Raw genomic sequence first — 27,040 nt, forward strand, 5'->3', positions numbered from 1 at the left:
CCAGTTGAAATCAACGAATGTCTGATTTCCCTAGGATAGGATTCTGTGTTGCTTATTACTAATAATTTAAAGAAAATATAAAAATAAGAGTATAATAGATCCCTTTGTGCACTTTACACAGCTTCAACAATGACCAGCAGTTTGCCACTCTTGTTTCATCTATACCACCACCTACGCCCTAGCTGTGACTCAACTAGAATGATTTCTTTGTAGCTCTTGTGTTCAAGTAAAATCTATATACATTAAACTGCACAATTTTGTTTGTACAAATCTGATACTTGAACACATCTGTGTAACCCACACAACAGCTAAGATAAAGTTTTACGAATTCTTCAAGAGTTCTCTTGTAGTCCTTGCTGTCTCCATAGCCCATTCCCACCCTCAACTCCAGACAACTGCACACAACTCCACCTTTTTATTCCAATTACTTTGCACATTCTAGAATCACACATAAATGAAGTTAGAAAATGGCATTTATCTGAAAGACATGGTGACAAAAAGAGAGGGAGAATGGAGAAAGAGATAAAAAAGACCATGCAAAAGAATAAATGCATATGAGTGAGAATCTTCCATTTACTGGTTCACACTCCAAAAAACAACAGCCAGGGATGGGTCAGGACTGAAATGAGAGTCAGACGTTCCATATGAGCCTCCTAAATGAATGTCAAGGACCCTAGTATTTGGACCATCATTCAAGCCTCCCAGGTGTACTGTCAGGAAGTTGGATCAAAAGTTGGAGGCAGAACTGGATCCCAGGTTCTGTGATATGAGATGTAAGTATCCTAGGCAGTGGTTTAACTTGCTATTTGCTACAATGCTCATCCCCAAACATCATATTTCTGTGTGTCCAGATTTTTTCACTTGGCATATCTGAATTCATCCATGTTGTACTTGAGGACATTGAAAGAACTTGAATGAAGAACAGAATTAAAACATAAGTTTCATCTTGCACCAAAATTTGTTTTTAAAATTCATGCATATATTTTTTTCATGGCCCACAATTTCCATGAACTTTTTTTTTAAGATTTACAGAGAGAAGGAGATACAGAGAAAGATCTTCCATCCACTGGTTCATTCCCCAAGTGGCTGCAATGGTCAAGCCTAAGCTGATCTGAAATCAGGAGCCATAAGCTTCTTCTGGACCACCATGACCGTGCAGGGTCCCAAGGCTTTGAGCCATCTTCTGCTGCTTTCCCAGGATGACAGCAAGGAGCTAGATGGGAAGTGAAGCAGCCAGAATGTGAACCAGTGCCCATATGGGATCCCAGTGCATGCAAGACAAGGATTCAGGCACTAAGCCATTGCATAATGCCCTTCATGAACTTTCTGAAGCCATTCATATGCTTTTATTTCAGGTTTTTGCAAAAATAAATAAATAAATTGCATTTTAATTTCATTTCAGATGAAATTTTAAAGTTTTACTCATTTATTTCAAAGGCAGGCTAAAAGAGAGAGAGAGAAAGAGAGAGAGACAGAGATTTCTCCTGTTGATTCAATCCCAAATTCTCAAATGCCTGCAATAGTCAGGGATGGGTAAGATCAAAGCTAGGACCTAGAGATTTCATCCAAGTCTCACATGTGTGCAGCAAGGATTGGAACTGGTGATGAGACTCGAAAGGTGGGCCTTCCCAACAGTAGCCTAACCTACTGAGCAATAACACCTGTCTGTTTTTTTTCCATGAATTTTTGGAAGTACTCTTGTACTGGTGGATAATATTCTACTTCGTAAACGAATCACAATCTGTTTGTTCAGGCCCCTGATGCTGCACACCATGGTAACTAATTTTCGGTTACTGCTGATTTCATTATCATCAACATCAATGTGCGAGAATTTTGTGTATTACTTCTTTTAGATACAGTGTGAGGAGTGGAATTATAGGATCAGATGTAGATGACACTTGCCTTTATGAGAAACTGTCAATAATATTCCATTTTATATTTGCCTTGTTACTTGAGACTTCCATTATACACTATCTTTATTAACATTTGCTGTTGTCAATCTTTTTAATATTAGCATCTTAGTGGGTGTGTATAGTAAGTAGTATCTCATTGTGCTGCTAATTTGCATCTTCCTGATGACTAACAGAATTGAGCATATTTTCATCTGCCTGTGGGCCATTTATATACCTTCCTCTTCAAAATGTTTGTTCAGATCCTGTACCCATTTTCTTTCAGTAGTCTCTTTATTATTGAGGTGTAGAAGGTTTCTATACATTCCAGATAAAAGTACTTTGTGTGATATGGTTCATGACTATTTTTTCCAGGTTGATAGTGGCTTCTGTGAGTTGTTTTTGGCAAATATTCAAAGCTGAGTGGAAAGTGGGAACCCTGAAATTTATGGTCAGTTGGTCAGAAGTGTGGATGATTTGGGAGCCCTGCAGTTTACAGCTAGGGCCTCAGAAGAGGAGTGTCCCTGTGCATTGGGCCCACAAACTGTGAGATGTGAGTTAACTTCAGAACACACTATGTCAGACTGCATTATGATGTGTGCCCTTCAGGTATAACTGGGAGCAGCACATTCAAGTTTACAGTAACACAGAGCGAGCATTTACTTTGGACTCACATAAACCCGGGTGTGACCCGGTTCTGAATCATATTTCTTTCTAGTAGGATAATGTGCTCCCAAAGCCATGTTTTCCTTCCTGCAGTTCTCCAAGCTACTCCTACTGATCAGCAGAATGGCTTGTTCACTCAAGCCATCAGCAGCTATCTGTTACACAGATACTCTACAAGGCATAGTCAGGAGCTCTGTGCCAATTGCCATCTCCTGCAGAAGTGCTTGTGATTATTATGTATGAAGAAGAATGTGGCTGAAGCTTTAGGTAGGCACAGAGTCAAGAGAAAGAGAATGTTTGGGAGCAGGCATTTGGTAGAATGTTTAAGATGTTACATGGAATGCGAATATTTCATATCAGAGTGCCTAGGTCCAAGTTCCAGTTCTGCTTCCAAGTCCAGCTTCCTGCTAATGCACACACTGGGAGGCAGTGGCAATGTTTCAAGTGGCTGGATTCCTGAATCCTTTTGGAGACCCAAACTGAGTTCTCAACTCTTGGCATCTGCCTGACTTAGCCCCAACCCTTGAGGGCGTTTAGGGAGTGAACCAGCAAATGAAGATTGATCTGTGTGTGTCTGGCTTTCAAATAAATAACAATTTGAGAGGCAGAGAGAGCAGGTGCTGAGGTTTGCAGCCATCTTGCCTAAGTTGGCTTTGAATCAGCTTCGCCTTCCCCCTCTTCTCTGTCACTTCTTTGATATTCTCTCACAAATGGTGGGAACAGCAAATCAGCACTCTACCCACGGCCCATCAGCTGTCACTAATGAGTCAATATTTCTTTCTCTATTAATGAATAAATTTTTACAAGTAACAGAGTAAGATGCTTACCTCCCCACTAAATTGCCATATGTAATATGACAAAAAGAAAGTGCTCTCAATTTTATCAATCTATTTGGAGAAGTCCTCTCCCCTGCCCTTTTATTGCTACAGGAAGGTCGTTACTTCCTCTCATGTGATCGCTTTCAGACACTGAAACTCAGACACTTGGACTGCTCACAGCTCACAACCTGGAGTTGAAGGCTTACTCATGCTTTCTTGCAAACATTGGAGTTTCAATGGCTTTTCTTCCATTTCAGAACACTGGCTTATTGCTTTATCAAATATGTGATGATCCCAAATTGCCTTTACCTTTTGTTTTAGTTTTGTTTATAGATTTAAAAATTTTTATTAGAAAGGCAGATTCACAGAGAGAAGGAGAAACAGAGAACGCTCTTTCACCCACTAGCTCACTTCTCAAATGGCCATAACGGTTACCATTGAGCTGATCCTAAGCCAGGAGTCAGGAGCTTCTTTGGGGGCTCCCACATGTGTTAAGGGTCCCAAGGCTTTGAGGCATCCCCCTCTGCTGTTTTCCCAGACCATAAATAGGTAGGGAGCTGGATAGGAAGTAGAGCAACCAGAACTCCAACAGGGACTTATTAGTATGCTGGCACTTGCAGGCTGAGGATTAACCAACTGAGCCATCACACCAGCAGCTGGCTTGCCTTTTTTGAAGGTTAAAAGCAAAACTGGATAATTTGTCCCCATGCCCAAGATAATTTAGTCAACTGCTACATAATGGTGTTTTGGTCTATAATGGACCACAGATATTTGTACAACCATGGTCCCATAAAATTCTACTACCTAGTAACTTTGTAAGCCATCTTAGTTTGTTAGAAGCTATGAGTTTGGAAAGAACGTGAACAAGAGGAGGTGTTTGGCCTAGCAGTTAAGAAGTCCTTTTTCAGGACCAATGCCATAGTGTAAAAGGTTGAGCCTCTGCCTGCAGCATCGGCATCCCACATGGATATCAGTTCAAGCCCTGGCTGTTCCACTACTGATGCAGTTCCCTGCCAATGGCCTGGGAAATCAAGAGAGGATGGCTCAAGTGTTTGGCTACTGCACCAACATGGGAGACCAAGAAGAACCTCCTGACTCCTGGCTTCAGATTGGCCCAGCTCTGGCCATTATAGCCATCTGAGAAATAAATCAGTGGATGGAAAATCTCTCTCCCTTGTTTCTCTGCTCTGTAATTCTGCCCTTCAAGTAAAAATAAATAAATTTTTAAAATAAACAAATAAAGGATACACCATTCCAATTTAGAGTGTCTCCATTGGATTCCTGGCTCTTGCTCATGGTTCTAGTTTCCTGCTAATGCAAGCCCTGGATGGCCCAAGTGGTTGGATTTCTGCCTCCCACAGACCCAGATGAGTTCTGAGCTCCTGGTATAGACCCAGCTGTTGCAGATATTTGGAAAGTGCATCAGTAGATGGGGAGCTCTGTCTCTGTCAGCCTCTCTGCTTCTCACAATGCACGAGTGAGTGAATAATAGAAATAACATGCTGGCCAAGTCCCCCCAATGTCCTCTGTTAGGACTGCTCTGGCCCAAGCAGTGACCCTTGCCTAAGGACATACTCTAGTGACTTATACACAGAAGTTTCTGAAGCCCTGGCCCTTCAACCTGTTCTGAAATGGCTCTCATCGGCTATGCCAGGACTCTATATGGAATGGTCTGGGGCCTTTGCTGTGCCTGTTTCACAAACCAGCTTTACCAATCCTGCCTTTTTCCCTCCTCACAAGCATATTTTAAGAGACCTCACTAACACACTCCTTCCACACACACCTCCAACCCAGGTCTGCATCCCAGAAGCCCAACCTGAGTCACTGGCCTATAAATGGCGTTCCACACTTGAATCAGTTCAGCCTTTTTACTCTGTATTCTATGCAGATCAAACAGTCATCTTTTCAACAGAATTTAAAATGTGAAAAAATGTGAAAAAAAGACAATATACTTAAGTATTTGTTCAGAAAGTCTTGCTTCATTTTTAATAGATATTACTCTGATGTTTGCTGAAAACCGTCATTGGATCCTCATGTTCCACTTGGCAGACTAAGACTCAAATTCTTTAATTCATGGAGGGAGAGGCTCTGGGGGTGGGGGGTTCTCTTCATGTGTTCTTCCCACTCTCAATCACCACCTCTTCTCTACCCACAATGTGAGCTGGCCAGCACCTCAGAACTGCCCTCCCCATCACAGCAGGCTCCCATGTTTCTCCATTCCTCTGTGCCTGAGCCTCTCCTAGGCTTCCTGCTGGGAAACCTCTGGCTTCTCTCTCCCTCCTGCACTCTCCTGCTGTAGTTTCTGATTTTTCTTCCTGTCCCCATCAGAACTGTGGTGGTTTCTGGGAAGACTTTTCTGACTACCCTTGGCAGAGTTTCTGTCTCCTGGATTCCAGACAATTTTACACATGCATCTAGTAAGATAATGTTGCAGGTTGAATTGAACTCCTGTAAAAAGATTTTCTGCAGCTCTCACTGCCCGTGACTTAGAATGTGATCTTTTTGACAAAAGAAGGTCTACTGTAGACTAATCTAGTTAAAATGAAGTCATTACCACAGACCGCAATCCCAAATGACTGGTATCTTTTAAAAGATACATTTAGGTATTGAAAAAAACATGCACATCAGGAGGATGTCATTTGAGGATGCAAGATTTGAGTGATACAGCCAACAGACTGATGGCAAATCGTCATGTGCTAGAGAGCAAGGAAGGGCTCCCTGTACAGGTTTCAAAGGGAGGGTGGTCCTGATGACACTTTGATCTTGCATTTCTAGCCTCTGGAACAGTATGATGGTACATTTCTGCAGTTTTAAGCCACCTGACCTGTGGCATTGTATTTCTACAGATCCAGGAAAATACTGTAGACTTCGATTAATTAGAACTAAAATAACTGTCCATGTCTAATCCAGAGTAGACAGAAATGAATCACTATTTTAATTCCAATCACTAAATGGTTATAAGAATTTTACAAGATGATGCCACCTGCCTTGACAGGTATCCCTCCATTATGTAGCCCCACAAAGAGATTGCAATAAGGATTAAAGCTGATTTCCAGCAATTTTTCAAATGACAGACTACTATTTTTTTTTAATCAAACAGTATCCTGAGATTGGCTTCAAGGTAAGGGCAACTGGCTGGCTTTCAGTGGATCAAAAGTGTGTAAAAAACTTGCACAATGGTGAATACAGAGTAAGTGTCCAATAAATGATAGGCATTCCCACAATGAGCACATGGACAGGAAAGGGGTAAGCAAGGCTCAGGGATTAAGTCAGCCTGAGGGGATGGATTAATTCACTCAAGTCTACAGTTAAGACTGAGAGGAAGTAAAAAGGAGTCCAAGAGTTCCTAGGCCAGGGGCTCCTCCACCTCTCCTTGACTGGATAAGGGCTGCCGCCTTGGGGAGACCCTTTCTCGGGTAGAACTGGTTGAGTAGTGGCTAAGGGAAGAGAAGGCAGTCTTTCTTACAACTAACTCCAACAGCTTCTTAGCATTAGAGCTAAGCTTTAAAAAGTTGAAGATGTAGTCTTTGTGAGAGGGGATCTGTGGCTAGTTTTGAGCTGTATCCAGTGCTGGCAGCAAGAAGGTGAAGTAGGATCAATGACCCTGGCTGGAGGGCCAGGACTGACCTATTCATAGCAGCTGGAAGAAATAATGCAGAGAAAAAATATGACTTCCTCCTGCATGGAGCGAGAGGGGGTTTTATGTTCCTAGGACCAAAGCCTTTTTTCCTTCTGTTATATGCAGAGACTAGAAGTAGAGCTCTGAGAAAGTAAGAAAAAAAAAAAAAGGCTGTGAAGAAACAAGAGGCTTTCTTTTCTGTAATTGACTTGAATGAAACAAAAAAATTGTCTCTGAAAAATAAAAATACTCTGTTAAAAATAAGACTGTTCTGTCAAACATTCTGATTTACTAAGGAGCTACAAGGAAGAGCTCTTGATGCAAGCAGGGAGTTAGAGGAATAAAGAATAATTAACGTCGTCAGGAAAGTACCAAGTAGATTTCATCAGAAAAGCTCCTCTACTAAAATATCTTCAAAAGTAATAGCTTTGCAAGCCTTTCCTGCCATGTGCAGTGTCTGCCTAGAGCAAGAGGGGTGCAGTTATTCCAAGGGAACAGGTGAAGCTTTATTCTCACATGGGCAATAGGACTAGGGCATTTCTTTTTATAACAATGATTCAAAAGTCATATTGGTCAGTGTCAACAGGGGCCACTGCAGCAAGGAAAGTTTTCTTTTTTGTGTTCAACACCATGATCACAACCAACTGAACACTTGTCCAAAGGCCCAGTCATGGAAAAAATGGTGACAACATAGAGCTCTAGCTAGTTTCTGTTAGTGTTATTACTGGGGAACTCGCCTATTCACCCATGCATCCATCACTAAATATTTTCTCACACCTTAATTCAGTAAAACTGAAGACACAAAGTCCTTCTCTTTGGAGCTGGTAGTAGTAAATAGTAAATGAATATATGTGATTATCTTTCGGGTTCTGAGAAGCACAATGATGACATAAGGAGAAAGGTAAATGAACACGAACTACTGCTTTACCTGGGTGACCAGCATGGTCCTCTCTGACACGGAAAAGTCATCATAGAAGCAGAAAGTCAGAAACTGCATGGCCTTCCGAGAGAAGTCTCCCATGCAAAAGGACACAATGCTCCAATGTGGGAGCTATTGGGCTTCAGGCTTGGTGCCTTGAAGAGGTCATGAGAGGACACAGCCTGGAAGGTCAGAGGTCAGCAAATGTTTAGGCAAAAGACCAGATAATAAATATTTTAGGTTTTGTTGAGCATGGGATTCTTGGTACAACTATTCAATCGTGCCATGCATTTCAAGGGCAATCAAATGTAATACATAAGCAAATGGGTGTGGCTCTGTTCCAATGGAACTACTGACAAGATGAGTGGTGGGCCATATCTGGCCTATAAGCAGTTGCTTGTTTAACTCCTGTTGTAGGCCAAGGCGAAGACTGTGGAGTTCTTTTTAGGTGATACAGATAGCTATTGCAGAGAGTTTACAGTGGAGCTATTTAATCTAAACCATGTCTTAATACACCCCTTTAGCTGACTTGTGTTTTAAAAAGTCACAATGGCTGCCACCAGTGGAATGGACCAAATGGATGTAAGGACAGTTGGGAAGTAAATAGTTTGGTAGGCAAGAGATGCTGAAGGCTTAGGCCAAGGAGGCAATGTAGATGGCAAGAAAGGAAGCCATAGTCTGACTACATGTTTATGGCAAAGTTGACAGATTTCTCCACAGATTGTTCAGAATTTAAAAGAAAGAAAGAACCTAAGGTCACCCAGGATAAAACTTGTAAAGATAGGCCTGGATACAGTTAATTGAAAGAACTAAGCAGTGGTAATGAAGATGGAAAAGACTGAAAGAGAGGCAGAGTGTTGGGGGAGGGTTGTTAATTTCATTATTTACATAAAGATCAGACAGCTAGCGGAGATGGGGAACAGACACTAAATCACAGAACTGGCATCACGGGAGGAGGCTGGAGTCAGCACGATCAATTTGGGCACAATTAGTTCAAGATAGAATTTCAAGCTCACTGACTGCATGAGGTCACCTGAGGAATGTCTAAGGCCCAGACTGCATCACATGATCTGACACAGTCACAGGAAATCTCATGCCAGAGGACTTGGATCACAGGCTGCCTAGTAACTAAGACCCTCAGCCAACAGAAAACAGTGGTCCTCTTGCATCAACCTTGTTCCGTAGTCACTTCAAGACCCTCAGCTGGGTACCACGGTGGATGTGCTTTTGTGTGCAAAGTGCTCACCTTTTCCTTCATGCATCTGAGAAGGCTATTGTGGACTGGATGATATGCCTATGCCCTAACCCCAAAATCCGTTCATGTGGCCTCTTGGGGGAAGAATGGGTTCTTGTAGATATAACTAAGGATCTCAAGATGAGAACATTATGGGTTCTCTAGGTAGCTCCTAAATTTAATGCCATGTGATCTTATCAAAGATACACAGAGAAGATAGGGCCATGGCAAGATGGAATCGTGCAGCCAAAAGCTAATCAATGTGCCTGGAGCCATCAGAAGCTGGGAGACCAAGGAAGGCTCTGCTCTAGAGTCTTCCTAGGCAGTGGAGTCTTGCTGACACCTGGGACTGAGACTTTTGCATCCAGAACTGTGAAGATTTCTCCTGTGTTAAGCTACTAAATTTGTAGCAATGTTGTATCATAGCCATAGGAAACAAAACAAATGCCATCACAAGTCCTGAATCCTCAACATGAGGACAACTCTAAAAATGTGACTCAATAACAAAATAATAAAAGTTAGCATAACTCATCACTCTGAAAGCATTCATTTTGAGCTGACAAAGGCCTCTAATAAGGACATTCTGCTATGCAACCAGTAGACAAAAATAGCTCTAAAGGCACAGGCATCTGACTACTGACTTGCTGGGGTCATGCATCTAAGCATATAGATTAAGAAAGAGAAGCCCAGAACCCTACAGGTTTGCCTGGTGTCTGTGTGTGGGTGGGTTAACCTGGCAGGCACATACAGGAAATGGGGGTGGTGGTGGTGCAGAAGGAGGGGGCCTTTGTGAATGTACCTCTTTTTATATCACTGTGAGTGTCTGTGGTACTGGTTTGTGGCTTCCTGGCTCAGCCCCTTCCTGTCCTATCTTCAAGGGACTCTTCCCACATATGGGAGGCTAGTCTTGTATGTCTCCATGTACCCTTTTTAAGTAACATTTCTTTCAGAAATGGTAACTTCTGGGACAGACAGCATTCCTCTCCATTACTCTTGCATCCCAACCTTGGGGCTCTGCCTTGGTAGCACCTGAAGATGGCTTTGGAAACAAAGACAATAAGCCAAGTACAAGAGGGAGCTGCTGGAGCCATGTCCTGGCCAGCCCTGTTTATTAAATCTAATTATCATAGACCACCTGGCTCACACAGCAGTCATGCACTCGCATCATTTTGAGGCTGGGAAGGCCATGACCAAGGGGCTGATTCCTGGTGAAGGTCCATTCTCTGGCTTAGAGATAGCCACCCTCTTGCTGTGTCCTCACCGAGAGACAAAATGAAAGTAAGAAAATGAGTTGTGCTCTGGCTTCTTTTTCCTGCAAGGCACCAATCCCATAACAGGGGTTCTTGCCTCATGGCTTCCTTTAAAACTGATCACCTCTTAGCTCAGTCTCTTCCTGTTGTTGTAACAAACTATTTTCCATTGGGTCATTTCTAAGCAATAAAGGTTTATTGCTTGTGGTTCTGGGGTTCAAGATGGAGGCACTGGCAGCTTCAGTGTCTAGGGAGGCCTTGCTCTCTGCTTCAAAGGTGGCTTCTTCTATATTCCTCCCATGTTCCATGGCAGAAGGGAAAGGGGCAACCTCACATGTATACTAATCTCACCCATGTGGGTTAAGGCATCATGACTTGGTCATTACCTCCAAAAGGATCATTTTTAAACCCCAAACACATTGGTTATTACATTCCATGTGAGTTTGGGGGGTAACATCATCACTAGGATGACAGCACTTCCAAACACTGTGACATTGGAGGTTAGGGCTTCAACACGGGAATTTAGAGGAGTGAACACAGTATTCAGTTTTTTACACAATGTGGTTCCTTAGAAAACAGATTTAAATTGGAAACTAATTGGGATGAATGTCAGATGGGTATTTGGGAGTGTCATAGATGATCAATGGGTCACAATAGCTGAAGTGTGACTCTGGGAATTTTAGAAGGCATTGAATTCATGGCGGAAGGTGAAGAGTGTGAACATTCGTGGAGCAGTCTGTCCTGAGAATTGAATGCTGCCCTCTTCATGTGCCAGGTAAAACTGCACCCAAGCACAATGCCATCCCCAACCCATTCCAGCAACTGGGAGACTCAGGTGGACAAGCCAGCCAGGCTGTGTGCAGGCAGGAAGACAGTACAGCACTTAGAAGTAGGTGGCTGGGATTGGCCTTGTGCTAAAACATGTAGCTGCCACCTGCAACACCAGCATCCCACAGAGGGACCACTTTGTATGCTGGCAACCCCATTTCCTCTCCAGCTCCCCACTGACAGCGTGGGAAAACAGCACAAGGTGGCCCAAGTGTTTGGGACCCTGCCACCCAAGTAGAAGACATGGACGAAGTTCCTATCTCCTGGCTTTGGCCTGGTCGAGCTCTGGCTGTTGTGGTCATCTGGAAAGTAATAGGTGCATGATCTCTTTCTCTCTTTGTAATTTTGACTTTCAAATAAATAAATAATTTTTTTTTCAAAAGAAGTAGGTGACTGTGTAATTTATCTTCAGAATTGATACTTTCAGATCAGCCAGGGTACTGCTAGTAGATATTCCTGAATAATGTGTATAAAACAGGACTGAGACAATCTAGGACATAGAGTTGCCCTGCCTGGAAGAGAGCAGAAGAGAAAGGAGAGGGATAGGAGATGAGGGAGAGGGAGGAGAGAGAGAGAAATGCAGCGAAAGTCACAGTGACACGCCCTGTGTGGGCACAACTGGGTGGTGCTATTGCAGTTATTTTCAAAGTATCATCTTACCTCCTTTCCCAGACAAGCAAATTAGCATGTTAGAGAAAAATATAATGATATAAGCCTCCAGATGCCACAAAAAAATTCAGAACTCCCAAACAAACACAATTTTCTATGAATCTCAAACAAAAGGTGAATCAAGAAATCAAGAAGAGCAAAACACATTTCTCATTTGGCACATTGCTTGACTCCTTTCAACTCCTGCCTAGTTTCTGATAGGCCCTGGGCATAAGGGCCCTGGCTTAGTCAGCTTTATCAGCATGAGGAAAATGTCATGAGGCAATGACATGTGCAAAGAAAGAAGTTGAGGATGATGACAGAACCATGAAGTCAACCAGTACACCACGAGTAACTATGTTTTAGAAACACGCTACCACACGGACTATGCCAAGTGAATCTCCATTGTTTCTGTTTGATCAGACACAGCTACCTGGAGGTGTTGGAATTCTAGGAGGTTCAGCTTCTCTTCTCCAGAATCACATATCCAATAGTCCACCCAGTCTTTCTACATGAAAAGCCTTGGATATATAAACTACCTGACAGATGCTAAACTGGATTTGTGAGATTCTCTTCCAATGTTTTCATCCTAGGATCTGGGTCTTTGTTCACCTGAAGCAGGCCTGCCATTCTTGATACCAGCCTCTTCCTCATTTCTACATCTGTTCATCACCAGATCCCTTCCTTTTCCTTTCTTCAGTTCTTCAGATTATAGTCACTTCTCTGAACAGACCACAGAGTTTAAGAATACAGGCTCTGGAGATGGTCCATGCAGATTTGAACACAGAATACTCCCCTTGCCAGCAATTTACTTAACTCCTCTGCACTTGATTTCCTTACAAATTAGAGAAAATAATACTGACTTCAGAGAATTCTGAGAAGCCAATAAACTAATATATATGTATGTTGTGCATTCGAAAGTACCCCTGTTATCACACTATCATCCTCATAGACTTACTCATTGTCATTACCATCATCACCACTTCCATAACCACCATCCCTATCATCTTCACCATCGTAGGCACAACCACTATTATCACCATCACCACCTCCATCACCATCACATGGTTACAGTCCTAATACAAGCTACTATCATCTCTCATGTGTATCACTGCATAGTCAACCTAACATCTCCCCACATCCATCCTTGTCTTCCTCTAATAGATTTTTCCATTATGTGACCCAACTAATCTTGGAAAAACATAGTCACATGTTTTTAATTAATGTCAGAGTGATTTCTCAGAAGAGATAAGAAAAAAGCCAAGTTGTTGGGCCTGGCACTGCAGCCTAGTAGCTAGAGTCCTCACCTTGCACGCACCAGGATCCCACATGGGTGCTGGTTCTAATCCTGGTGGCCCTGCTTCCTATCCAGTTCCCTATTTGTGGCCTGGGAAGGCAGTTGAGGATGTCCCAAGGCGTTGAGACCCTGCACGCTTGTGGGAGACTGGGGTTGGGGAGGCCTCCAGGCTCCTGGTTTTGGATCAGCACAGCTCTGGCCATTGTGTTCGCTTGGGGGGTGGATCAGTGAATGGAGGATCTTCCTGTCTGTCTCTCCTCCTCTCTGTATATCTGACTTTCCAATAAAAATTTAAAAATAAATCTTTAAGAAAACAGCTGTTCATAGGTTTAAATAGCCAGCCTTGGACAACTATGAACCTTAGCCTTGCCATGATGTTTCCTGCCTCAGGACCTTTCTATCTGCTGTGCCTTCTTCTGGTAACACTGTTCATCCTACTTTCATCCTCTTTCATCCCTCCATGGTGAACATCTCTCTAAAATGTTAAATTGTACTCACTGTTGAACCTGCTACACAATAGCTCTATCTCCCCACTGAAATTTCCCAGCTAAAGATGATATCTGGTGCCTATTGCTGAAAGCAGTGAACCTATTTCTGGTCTTGACCTTTCTGAGCATCTAATACTGCTAACCAGTGGTTAGCTGTGACACTGGTTACCTCCCTCTGACTTTAGTTTCCTTGAGTCTGTTCTCTTGCTTCTTTTCATCTTTCTTTGATTCTTGTTTTTTCATCATTTACCCCCCTTTTTCTACCAATTATTTAGGCGTTACCTCCCCACAAGTTTCTTCACTGAAGCTCTTGTTCTCTTACCCTACTTACTGTCTGGGGGTGATCTTGCCTATCCACATCACATTTACTGCATGATGATGCCCAAGTGCTTGTCTAGGTCCTTCTCCCTTTTGAACTCCAGACCCTCATTCCTCCATAGGCGTGTTTTAGAAACCCTTGAAACACAGCACCTGTAAAGCTGGAATCTCAGTGGACCCCTCCTTTCTCTGTCCCTATCTTAATGAATGAATCAATGGTGATAGCATCCATTCAGCAAAAGCAAAAGCTTGAGTCATCCTTGTCTTTTTTTTTTTTTTTTGCCTCCCCATGGCAGGTTAATCATCAAATTCGGTTGATTCTGCCTCTTTAGATGCACTTGGGTCTGTTCCCAATGCCATCATTTCCCTTGTGCAAGGTAGCCATGGCTTCCTAATTCATCTCTCATTCATTAGTCTTTCCTCCTTTTATTCCTTTTTTTTTTTTTTTTTTGCACTTTGGTCAGGGTTGGGGAGGAAAACTTTCCTAAGAGATTTTCCAGAGACTTAAAGGACCACCTTTTCAAAGAACAGTGTCCTTCAGCAAATCAGAAATGGCTTACTTCAGAAAATGTCACCCTGATAGTCATTTCTTAGCTTATTATCAGGTATATGAACCTATTGTAAAATTTTGAGAACTTTTATTGCAAATTGTCTAGCCAGAGCTGGTGTTCAGTGTAACAGTTAAGCTGCTGCTTGAGATACTTGTCTCCCATACCAGAGTTCTTGTGTTCAAGTCCTAGCTCCTATTCCTGACTTCTTGCTAAAGTGTCCCCTGGGAGGCAGCGGCTGATAGCTTATTATAGTTGAGTCCTCACCAAGCATAAGGAAGACAAAAATTGAGTCTTTAGTTGCTGGTTTCCACCTAGCCCAGCACTGGTTGTTGTAGGCATCTGACAAGTAAATCAGGGTATGGGAGACTGCACTGTTTCTCTCTCTGTGTTTGCCTCTCTCTCTCTTTCAAATAACAAAATAAGCTTTTCTCAAACATTTTCAATCATAATATCACATCTTAATATACTGGCAAACATTGTATTATCCATGTGAAAAAAGACAGATACATGACTAAAAACCAAAGGAAGACAATGTAAACTGTTATGGTTAGAGACTGTTAAAATTCTTCAGCATGATAGTGACTTGATATACATTCAATAGCCTCCAGTTGGTGAGACCCTACTTTGCTCTAGATGCTTCTTATCTAGCATCTGTAACCCTTACAAGTCTGCAAGTGGGCATGAGGCCCAAGTGAGGAGGAGACTGAAACCCAGATCAGTTCAGCAATAGGTTCAATGCCATATAAGCCATAAGAGCCAAGCAACATGTGGTTGGTTGTCCATGGAGCTTAAAAGTCATAGCTCTAAAAAATCAGGTGATATTTTGCCTTCAGGAGACACTGAAATCAGGAAATATCCTAGAAGGAAGTTTCTTCTTTGTTCTCTGCCTCTGTTACCATGACCCTCTAGATATACTTCAAGTCTTAGTAGTCATTCTTTTTAAGTGTGGCTCACATTGTCCTTTCTAAGCCTACTGTACTAGTCCCCCTTAAACACCCAGCAGGTCACCATCCAACTCTAGGAATCCCTCTCTATTGCCTGCTCAATTGCAAATTTCTCAGCCTAGTATTTTAGGCCTTCTGCTATCTGCTGTCAACTTTTCTTTTTGATCTTAACTTTAGATTCGTTTCTAACCATACCCCGTGTTCCACTCAAACTGCACCACTCACTGCTTATCAATTCCCTGTCCTTGTTCATGCTGTTCCTGTCTCTTGGAAAGCTGTTTCCACTCCCCAGTGCTGCTACTTTAAATCCTATGGAGACCCCTTTCACTGCTCACTCCAGAAAATGTTTTCTAATCTGTGCTAGCCAATGTTCTGGTTTTCAGCACAAAGGGGCAGAGAAGCATCACCCAAATTTGGAAATAAGGTTAACTTCTGAAATTTTGACTAGTGTAATTCACAGTGTATAGCATCAGCCATGAGCAAATAGAATACACCCAAAGAAAAAGTCAAGAAGCAGATAGTTAAGGAGAAATGAATATATCCTCCTGGAATAGGGTGGGAAGGATGCTCTCTTGGGACACAATTGTGCCTGTGTATTGGAAACCATGAGTTGAACAAACAGGGCCCTAATCAAATCAATTACAGGAAACAGGGAGTCAGCCAAGCTCTAATCCATGGTGATAACTGGCCAAGACGGTGAGATAATCAATTATACTCTGCTCTGGTGTGCTGGAACAGACTGAAGGTAGCCACAGCACTGACCCAAGGAGACACTGAATTTGTAGATGCTGACTTTATGGACAAAGAGTCGACAGCTACATGAAGAAGGCCAATTCAGCCAGCTGCCTCAGATCTGCCTAGCTGCCCCCACAGCCTTGTTCCCTTGGAGAAAATGACAAGTTCTCCAAGCAATCCTTCTGAGAATCACCTTGACTTTCCTTAACATCATCATAAAAGAATATTCTGAACAGAGAAAAGTAAATCTTCATTGCACCTACCTCATGGAGCTGTTGGGAGGATAATGCATGTACACAGAGAATGACTCAAGATCCACATAGCTTTTGATAATGATTTCATTTACATGAGACTTGTATTTAGGTGAATTGACTTTCTGATGTCTATCTAGATGCCCTGATGAATGCTGAGTACCTGGAACTGCAAAACTGAGTCTGTGCTCCTGGGTGGGAATGGGTCGATGGCAGGTTGCCTCAGAAGGACCTGGCAAACATCTACCTGTTTCAGTCATTCCTGGTTCATTCTCAGCTTCTTTGTGCCCCACCAATTCCCTCTTCTAAATGCCCAGTATGTCTTACATAATTTTTACTCTACTTGTAATACAATCATTTGTATGTCTTTCTGTAATTTCAATTTTAACAGTGTTAACTTGGTATAGAGCTTCAAATGTTACAAATCCTTAATGAACTGTATCAAAGGCCATGAAGGGATCTGGGGTTCAAATAAAGGTTCTAACATCTGTCTCCCTGGGCATTATAAGTGGGGTGGAGCCCCTGACAAGTTGCCAACATTACCTCACCCCTGATCAGTGATGGTATGGAACGGCCCACCAGGGAAGAAGAAGCAGATACAGATCAACAGATAGCATGGGTGCCTCAACACTTACCCGGATCTCTGTTTGTACAGTGCATTTGACCAGTTTGAAGTTTTTCCCAGAATTGAAGCTGTTGCTGTAGAAGCAGACTTTCAGGATACGCACGTCTTCCTTTTCTACATCTACTGGTACCACCACCATGGGCTCTGGAGGGCCTTCAGGCCGGCGTAACGTGCCCACCTTTACTCGACTAAGGGGCTCAGACACCCCGGACATCCTCTCAGACGGCAACTAGGACCGGAACATTGCAGTCCTGTAGACAACAGAGTAGACAGTTTGGAAATGAGTCCCTACAGGGCTTCGTGACTCATCCTCCAGGAACTGCACCCACCAAGCTCCAAGACCAAGGTGAAAGCCACATTCCTCCACTCCCAAAACCAGACTTAGGACCATGAAGTTCTCATGACTGGGAGGCTGCTGCACAAAAGAAGCAGGTTGCATAAAGATCCAGGTACAAAATTCAGACTTAGAGCTCACAGGCATGAACGTTCACTCTTCTGGAAGCCTCTTCTCCATTCCATTTCTCTCCACACACTAGCTTCTAGGCAAGGGGCCCACACTTTGCAAACACAGCTGTGGGAGGAGGCGGCACAGCATGGTTCTAAGGCACAGCTGAGTAGAAAAAGCAAAGAGTGAGACAGTAGAAAATAGCAGTAGAGAAACAAGGACACGGGGGAGAGTTAAGAAGAAACAGAATTAGAGAGCGGTTGGCCCTGAGGGGATGGGATCAGAAAAGGCAGGAAAGGGCTTGTTGCGGGGGGTGAGGGGGAGCACAGGGGTTGGTTAGTTATTAGTTGATGGTTTTGTCTGCTTGCTCTCTGGATTGCCAGTGGAAACTTTCAGGGCTATAGGTCTTATTACATAGACAACCACTTACGGTATACAGTAGAGTTCATGAGGATCAACACTGTCCCAGACAGCCCAGAGTGAAGAGTCACTCAGTAGGGTAAGAGCAGGTGGGCTGAGCTCCATAAAGACAGCTCAGTTCTGATGCAGCCTGGTGTGACAACGTACAAGTGGACTTTACACAGTTTCAGGAATCTACAGTTCACCCTGGATCTCAACACAATTGATCCTGGCCTCTGGATCCCTAAAGGGTTTATATTCTGCAAATGTAAAGCACGGAGTGTTCAGAAAGAGGCAGTGGAGATTCTAGCTCTAAACTGGTGGTGGCAACCTTGGATGCACATCAAGATCAGGTAGGGAGATTTCAGAAATAACCCATGTTTTGTCCCTAGAGCTTGAAGTTAGGTTGGACCATGCTAAGACCTGGACATTGATATCTTTTAATTTCCCAGGATTTCCCAAACATTCATTCTGGATTAAGAACCATGGCTCTCAAATGAACCTGACTCTCATCTTGAAACCCATTCTTAACCATCTACTCAGTATATATGCCAATATTCCCATTACTGTGCTATGCTGTTGAAATACATCTGAGTTTCCCCAGACCTTCAACTAGTAATCAAAGTCTTTTGAAAGGTAATTTCAGGGGATGCCAGTAGGAGAGTGAGAAATGTGTGACAGAAAATGTGAGACAGTCAAAGAAGAGTTATCCATTGAATTACCGCTTGGGTAGCTGCAGGTTTTATGTTACTGGGAACTAAGGGAGCTGGGACATTATATATCCACTTAGAGAATGAGGGAACTGGGGTATTTATACACCACTTCTTGAAGTCACTGTTTCCAAAATTTCTATCTTGTTCTGTACAGGAAGAAAGTTCTTAGTCCAAAGATGCAGAATTGGCAGCTAGGAGTTGGAGTAGAATAGTGTAATGGTATGGCCCAAGAGTGTGCCACAGGAATGATGACAGTTCTGCTACAGGACATGAAAATGACAGAGAATGCCTTGTTCTAGTCAGGGAGGCAAACAGGCAAGTACTAAATTTAGCCACATGAATGCCACATATGCAGCTGGTCCCAGCTCCAGGATCTGCTGTGTCTACTGAGCCAGTTGCCTTGTGGCCTCCATGCATCTCATCTAAGTGAGCTAGATTGATGGACATGGGCTTCATGAGGAAGATTTGAAAGAAAAGAAGGAGGAGGAGGAGGAGAAGGAGAAGAAGAAGAAGTAGAAGAAAGAGGAGGAGAAGGAGAAAAGAAAAGAAAAGAAGAGAAGAGAAAAGAATAAAAAAATCTAGCTTTCTGGGGGACAAAGGAAGCAGAGGGGTATTAGTGACTGTCTCCAGAGATAAGATGTCACCTGCAGTGGACTGAATATCTGAGTTGTCCCTAGAATCACTGGTTAAAATCTAAATCTCTACCGTGATAGCATTAGGAAGTCAGAATTTGGAAAGGTCATTGCATCATGAGGGTGGGCTTTTCATTAATGGAATCAGTGCCTTTTGATAAGGGACCCAGGAAAACTCTGTCACCCTCTGTCTGCCACAGAGTGAGAAGTCAGTAGTAGAGAGCTCACATGAGAACCCCACCATGGTGGCTCCTTGACTTGGAATTTTAGCCTTCAGACCATGAAAACTGAAGTTTTGTTGTGTATAACCCATGGGCATTTGCCCAAAAGACCCAGGCCCAGAAAGGTACTGCCCACATACCTCAACACATGGCACTAAAAACGCCAGCCCATAGACACAAGATCTGTAATGAACCTCTAGAACTCTCTATAGCAAGTAACTGAGAGGTGTAAGGATATCTTCAGAGAACATAGCTCTCAATCAACCCATGCAAATCTTTCGCACTCGCTCTGTTCATGTTCTGGTCCCAGTTCATTTTCTGACTGGCTCTAAAAGTTTGTGTAAACATTTAACTTCTTCCAACTTCATTTTCTTTACCCATAAATTAGGAATTGCCTATCCATTCTGTTTTCCTTACAGAATGCATATAAGAATGAGGTGGAAAAATATAAATGAAAAGTCATAAGCAATGGAGCAAGTCACAGATGAACTTCTTGGTCCCTGTGGTGATGATTTAATGATTTTTCTTAAGTCTTGTCTGACTAACTGTATTCTTCATACCTTATATCTTTTTACAAAGGCTCTCTAGAGGGGAAAAAAAAAAGTTGGATCTGCAGCATCTGCCAATTTCTGTAATGTAAATATTTCCATCGGGCTGATGTCAAGCTCTCAAGCACATCCCAGAATGCTGAGTTTGGATTGATAAAAATGACTCTGGATCCAACTCCTGTTTTTAACAAAAGGACTTGTCTGGTTCCTCCATGTTTTGTCTTCTTGCTTTAATTTCTCATCAACAGCCGCACTCCGGTTTTTAAAGACTCACAAAGTTCTCTGTTCTTCAGTTTGTGAGCCCTTTTCTCCATTCCTTTTCCTGGCTCTCTGATACCCCAAGGCTGCTCCTCTTCACAGTTTGCTCTGCCTGGACCCTCTGCTTGATGTGGCAGGATAGTCTGTTCTGAGGCACCAGCAATAGCCCTGGCTCAGAGCCATCTTAATTCCAGCTTGCCTCCAGATCTGCAGGAGTCAGAGTAAAAAAAATAATAACAATAATAACAAACTTGAGGAAATGAGACCAAATTAAAACAGGAAAAGTTTTGATTGGCCATAAGAGCTTCTTGGCTCAATCCTGCAAAAGGTACTAAAGGACAGTGTTCAATCTCAGAGTCCCTGAGAATCTTAGGAATAAAACTAATTGTGCTCTTCCGGAATGGCAAGACATTCACTTGCCTTAAGGAGGGGTCACCAAGCAAGATTGCATTCCCTTCCAGATACCTCATGTTGTCATGGTACCTGGTGCTTGTTCCTGCATGGGTAAGATGCTAGGGTTACAGGAATAAATACTGTAGGCAGGAAAACATGATTCTTACCCTTGAAGGCACTATAAGGTAAAGGTGCACTTACTGAATACATGTTGCATTCCAATCTCTGGTTCAAGAGAAAATGATGATGCCTATAGAAGTTATCACGTCCAGATCACACAATTAGTAAGGTAATAGAGACCAGTGCCACACAAGTCTAACAGCCTAATCCAGACTCTACTATGAGTGCATCTCAGTGGTATATCATGACAACCTTGAAGACCTAAAAAGATCACCCCTCCTTTGTGCTCTGCTCTCACACATGTCCATTGTCTGGCTTGAGCGTGCACAGCAGTGCGTTCCACGGAAATGAGCCTCTCTGGAGATGGCCAAAGCACCAGTTCCTTGGCTCTGCACAAGTCAGAAATCACAAGACACACACTTTGTTTCCACTCTGTCTCTGAGTCACTTCCCCTGACTGTTTCCACATTAACAACATGCGGAATGCATGCCTTTCCTATCATAAAGGACTGCTGGGCACAGCCACTTAACTAATTGGCAATGACCTTGCAATCTCAGGGAGCCATTCCTGTGTTTGTGAACAAGGCAGCACTCCCTCCCTGGTCCGAGCCCTTTCAGCATCCAGTGCCTATGGAGCCAGCCTTCTGCCTGCCCAATCCATCCTTCCTTTAATCTCTTCCCTCCTCTCCAAGCTTCCTTCCCCAGACCTTGTAAAGGAAGGAAACAGAAGGGTTGATTGTCATTAGCTATAATTCACTGCAATTCAAAAAGCATTTGTGGAGACTTAACCGCACGTTGGTTCCTCACCCCCACACCCATTGCCCACCTACAGTGAGCTCTTGCCAGTACCTGCCACCCAGAGAATGGCGGACCTGGGTGGGCCCTCAGGGGGGGTAAGAGGGAAACCCAGGAACACTGTTCACCATCTTTCCTTGTTAAGGGATTCCTGTCTCCCCTCACTAGTTTGAAACCTTTGATCTTCGCAACTAGACAGCTGTTTCTCCTGTTTGCGTTTCCGAGTTTTCACAATTTCACACTCACCTAGATTTGCCAGTTCTTAAACAACTTGACTGGCTTGTTTCCTTATCTTCCTTCCTTTCCCCTTTCTCACTTCTTTCTTATTCCCCTTTCTTCTCCTTCTCCTCCTCCTCTTCCTCCTTCTTCCTCCTCCTCCTCCTTCTTCTCTCTCTCTCTTTCTCTCTCTCCCTATCTCAGGAGCTCTCGGGACTGCATGACATGATGTATATATAGACTGATGCAGAGGATGGCTTGGGTTGTTACCTGAGACTAGAAGGTAGCAATGTGATAAGGAATTTGTACTTCATTCTGTGGAAAAGCAGATTTTCATCTTAAAAGTCTGAATAGGATGGAGCTGAGGGAGCAGTCAGGACTAGGACCTGGGGGTGTGCTAAGCCACTGGCAGACCAGGGCAAGGATGGCTGGATTAGCAGTATTTGCTGATCTCTTGGTTCGAAACATTTGAGAGAGGTGGTCCCTGCACATCACTGTCTATCCAGGCCACAAGGGTATGTTTCAGAGTCACTAGTCTCAAGCTTACTCCTGATCCTGGATCTCCACCGGTTCTCCACAAAGCTATTGCCATCAGCAACAGGGAAGGCACAGGAAAGCACACAGAATTGCAAGCGGGATCCCTTCCTCTAAAGAGCTCTTCCTGCCCATGCTCCTTAAAGCTGTAACTTGCAGAGCCACAGTTCTGTCATCTTCAACCTCAAGATAAAATTCCCTCCAGTTTATCCACTTTGTATCATATTCTTGACTCCAGAAAGCCTCATTTCCCTCTCTGAGTGGGTTACAAAATCGGTTGTTGGGCAAGGAAATTAAGTTCCATGACAAACTGTCGGTGCTTCAGTTGACAGAGTTCTTCCCCTTTTTCTTGAGAGGCTGTGAGGAACCGAGATGATGATCTGGGGAATTCAGACCTGGTCAAATGGCTTTCTCCAAGACACTCAGGTATATCAACCCGGATGACCAGCCATTGTTTGAATTGCCACTTGTCCACATCTCTTAATTTGCTATTAAGGGGTTTGTGCATATCAAATGATAAATACCAAATGAAACAGAGGATTGAAACAGATGATAACTTCTTTGGCAGTCCAAAAAGCATTCCAGAAGAGGTAGCATTATGGCCCAGAGGGTGAGGATTGAGTTCTTGACACATGGTTCCTTGCTTTGGTCTGTTTTAGCCATTTGGGGAGTGAATCCGCAGATGGAAGATTTCTTTCTTTCTTTCTCAATCTCTTGCTCTCATTCTTTCACAGTCCTTCCCTTCTTCTCCCTATCCTTATATTGCTCCACCTTTCAGATAAATATATAAATCTTAAAAAAAAATATTTTTAAAAGGATCCCTGAAGTTTTCATGGGCTGGCAGGCAGGACACACCAAATGTAACAAAATGCAGCTCGTTAAATGGGATGAATGTAATGTTTTGAGGCAGATATTTTAAAAAGTCTTTCTAGGTTGGGATGAAGAAAACATGGTTTAGCAGCAGCAGGGCTTGATAAATAGGGTTTAAGCTAATTTTACTGTCAGTTGCTATAACATAGCAGTCAGAAAGAAGTTAATGCAGTGTTAATCCAGAAAATCCATAACAGGAGGCCAGAGATTTCCCACCCCCACTTCCAGGGCTCTGTAAACATTGACCACAGCTCAACACTGCCTAAGAGTCCCAGTTCTCAGAGTTCAGGACTCCCAATGGAAAAGAAGGGAGAAAATGGATTGCTGATTTCATATGGTTGCAGGGCTTCCATGAAAAGAACAGAAGCAACCTGTTCATCCAAGTCAAGATATATTTATTCATTTATTTACTTACTTATTTGTGCGACATAGCAAAGAGGGCGACGGATTCTTACCTGGGCATATCACACACAGAGCAGCCATAGGTGGCGCTTACAGTCTTACTAACTTGCTGCTACCTCCCAAGACAGGTGTAACTCTCATTCTGAGGCTGGGGAAGTGAGGGACTTGTCTTCTTGCAAGGCAGAACCCAGGCCAGTCCTTAGATCTCCCATCTTACCTTCAACAAACACAGTCGCAGCCTAAGGTGCCATCAGTGAGCCCACTACTCTGAACTTAGTCTCTTCAGCCCAGACAGAAACTCCTCACACACAAGCTCATCCATCTCTAGCTGTGCAGCACTGAAAGCAATGCAGGCTGTTGATATAACAAAATGTGTCACATGGCTATCTGGGGTTTCACTAAGGCATCTCTTAGGAGATACTTAGTAAGCAATAGGAAATGGTCATTAAAAGAAAACCCAAGTGCTTTTTTTTTTTTAAATTAAAAAGCATTAACATGGGTCTAACAGCACAGGTGCTGTCCCCTGCTTCTAGTGCCACCTTCAAATTAACAAAAACATCCCTTTGAACAAGCTTCCCCGCCTGCTAACCTCCAATCTGTCAGTTTTTGCAAATCCAGTATACACCACAAATTTGCTTGATGTAAACAGACACCCAAACCATCACCTATGCAACTACTCTCCCATCTGTAGCCTGCAGCCATCAGCTTCCCCCTCACTGTAAACTGGGTAAAACAACAGCTTAGATGTCCCATCAAGCAAACAGAATGCCACCTGTATATGCTAAGACTTGGAAAAAGTAAAAATAGGTGGAAAAATCCTGAGTAATTAAAAATGACAATTAAACAACCTTCAGGAACTGCTACAGGCTCATCCAACAAGCCAAGAACCGAAAAGAAAAATAAAATCCTATGCTTAAGGGCTTGAAATAAAACTCGTATCACTGCCAATTAGTTCAGAACTGTCTTTCTGAAGACAGGCTGGTTCAATAGGAAACCACTATGTGCTGGTCTGGTTGCTCAGTGTTGGAAAACATATCCCACATATTAAGGGGGAGGGATGTGAATCTTTCAGTAGTGATGTTCATAGCTGTACTATTTATAATAGTGACATTATGAAAGCCAGAACAAAAAGCTCAGGGAAGTGCACAGGGAGAAATTTAAGCAACACCCCTAATGGTGATGACAAAAATATGAGTAGTAGTACACGAGATGCATATAGAATGTGTTAAGTGACAAAGACCAGGATTTACATACTGATTAAAACTACATAAAACACATCTACATTTAGAAATGCGGTTAGCAAATCTTAAGTTCTTTAAATGCTATATTGTTTAAATATATAAGAGAATATGTAAAGTTGATTACACAAGGATAAAAGTTGATCCTGGGGGCCAGTGTTGTGGTGTAAAGTTGCCACCCGTGGTGCCAGTATTCCATATGGATGCCGGTTCTAGACCCACCTGTTCTAGTTCAGATCCAGCACCCTACTAGTGTGCCTAGAAAAGCAACAGAAGATGAATCAAGTGTTTAGGACCCTGTATGTGGGAGACTTAGATGAAGCTCTGGACTCCTAGCTTCGGCCTGGCCCAGCCATTTAGGAAATAAACCAGCAGGTAGAAGATATTCTCTCTCTCTCTCTTTCCCTCTCATGTAACTCTGCTTTTCCAATACATACATAAAACTTTTAAAAACAACTTGGTCCTCTTCTCTGGCTCTGCTTTGAGTACCTCTCACAGTCTTATGTACTCTCCATTTAGCCAACAGAGCTCAAGGAGAGATCTCAGAAAGTAACCCTAAATGTTTCCTTTCTGAATCCTACCCGAAATCAGGATTGGAATAAACAGAGCAGAGAAGCTCTTCAATGAAATCTGGCAACAAAGAAGCCTAGAACAACAGAAATTACTTTTAATTCTTAACTCACCTTCAGAAGCAAATAGTAGTCTGACAATGCATTGAGGGTCCTTTCCTCTCCATCCCTGAGACCTGGAACATGTGTCTCCTTCTGTCTTCCTTCAAGCTCACCAAACAGATTATTTCTGAGAGATAACCTGGAGGACCTCCCCAGCCCAGGGCTGAGCGAGCACTTCCCATGTATGGCAAACACACTCAAGCCTGACAACCAAAGGTAGCTACCATGGTCCCTTATCTCATGAATAACTGAAGCTGACCAACGTAAGTTCCTAACGGCCATGCAGAAGTACAGAGCATAATCATGATCTGAATGGTGGCCGAGGACTCCAAGTATGGGCTCTGCAGTGCACTCCCTATGGTAATGGCAAATCTGACCACCACCAAGAGTCCAGGTCTGCCAATGGAAGTGGCCTCATCCCACAGCTTCTCCTGGAGTAACATCCTCTGGGATTCTGGATTCTAATTGTGAGAAACAAGACTGTCAGCCCCAAAATATAACCTCAAACAGCATGTGGTCCATGAGCTCGTCCCTTGTCTATCTATAGTCTGACATCAGCAGCATATAATATTCATCTCCAAGCCTTGGTACCCCACCCTACTGGATAGAGATATTTGGATAGGGCCTAGCCTTCTGCATTTTAAAAATAATATTCTATGTGACTGTCGGTTTTTTCAAATTTTACATTTAAATTGTGCATAAGGCATGCACAAGCATGGTTTTGATATATATATAATCAACCAATTTCTGTAGTCAAGATAATTAGCATCAATCTTTTCACACAATTGTTATTTTTGTGTTTTTATGGTGAGAACATTTAAGAGCTGCTTCCAGTGAATCTCAAAAATACAAGAGTGTGATTAATTGTAGTCTTCATGTAGATTTCTATATCATACATTCTACATCACAAATACATTCTGGAGAGCAAATGTACAGCATGAAGATTATAGTCATAGATGTAATGTGCATATGTCGGTATTCTGGCCAATGTCTCCCCTTCATTCCCTCTCCAACATTCCAGATCATACGACACTTGCCCAGAGAGGGTTAGGAGCTGCTAGTTTGGCCCAAGTCTCCCTAAAGGGAACTAAATTCAAACTGAGCAACTCTCAGTTGAACCAGGCCTCCCAATTACCAGGCTGCCCACTTCCCACTCACCATTACTGACACCATTACTGAATTTGGAACAGGAGTTTTTTTCTGGTTAGAAAAAGGAAATCAAAGACAAGGAGAAAAACTCAACTGAAAATTTCCTTAGCCTGAAGGGTTGCAAAATCTCATTGTAAAAAGGAATATGGGGAAAAAGCCTTCAGACCCAAAGTCAGGGCTGAACAGGGAGAGAACTGACCATTGATTCTAAGGAGAGGTGACAGTTTGTAAAGCAAGACCCTGAGAATGGCAGTTTAGGTGACAGGAAGCTTAGCAAGCAGCCATCTAAAAAAATAATAATAACACCACGGTGCTTTCCCCAGGGTACATTCTCACCAGGTGCGAATTCTCTCATTA

General features: G+C 42.9%; 1 protein-coding gene across 3 annotated transcripts in view; it reads right to left on the reverse strand.

Annotated features, from left to right (window-relative positions):
• PTK2B (protein tyrosine kinase 2 beta) overlaps nt 1-27,040 on the reverse strand; it is a 114,515-nt gene that overhangs the window by 36,429 nt on the left and 51,046 nt on the right. For all 3 annotated transcript variants that reach the window (XM_040966437.1, XM_040966439.1, XM_040966438.1), the window contains exon 2: nt 17,091-17,331. In XM_040966437.1, coding sequence (XP_040822371.1) covers nt 17,091-17,294 — 204 coding nt within the window. In that variant the 5' untranslated portion in view covers nt 17,295-17,331. The remainder of the gene's footprint in view (nt 1-17,090; nt 17,332-27,040) is intronic.

This window comes from Ochotona curzoniae, unplaced genomic scaffold (genome assembly GCF_017591425.1).
Source record: "Ochotona curzoniae isolate NIBS_2020 unplaced genomic scaffold, NIBS_Ocur_1.0 scaffold_4505, whole genome shotgun sequence".
Lineage (NCBI taxonomy): Eukaryota > Metazoa > Chordata > Mammalia > Lagomorpha > Ochotonidae > Ochotona > Ochotona curzoniae.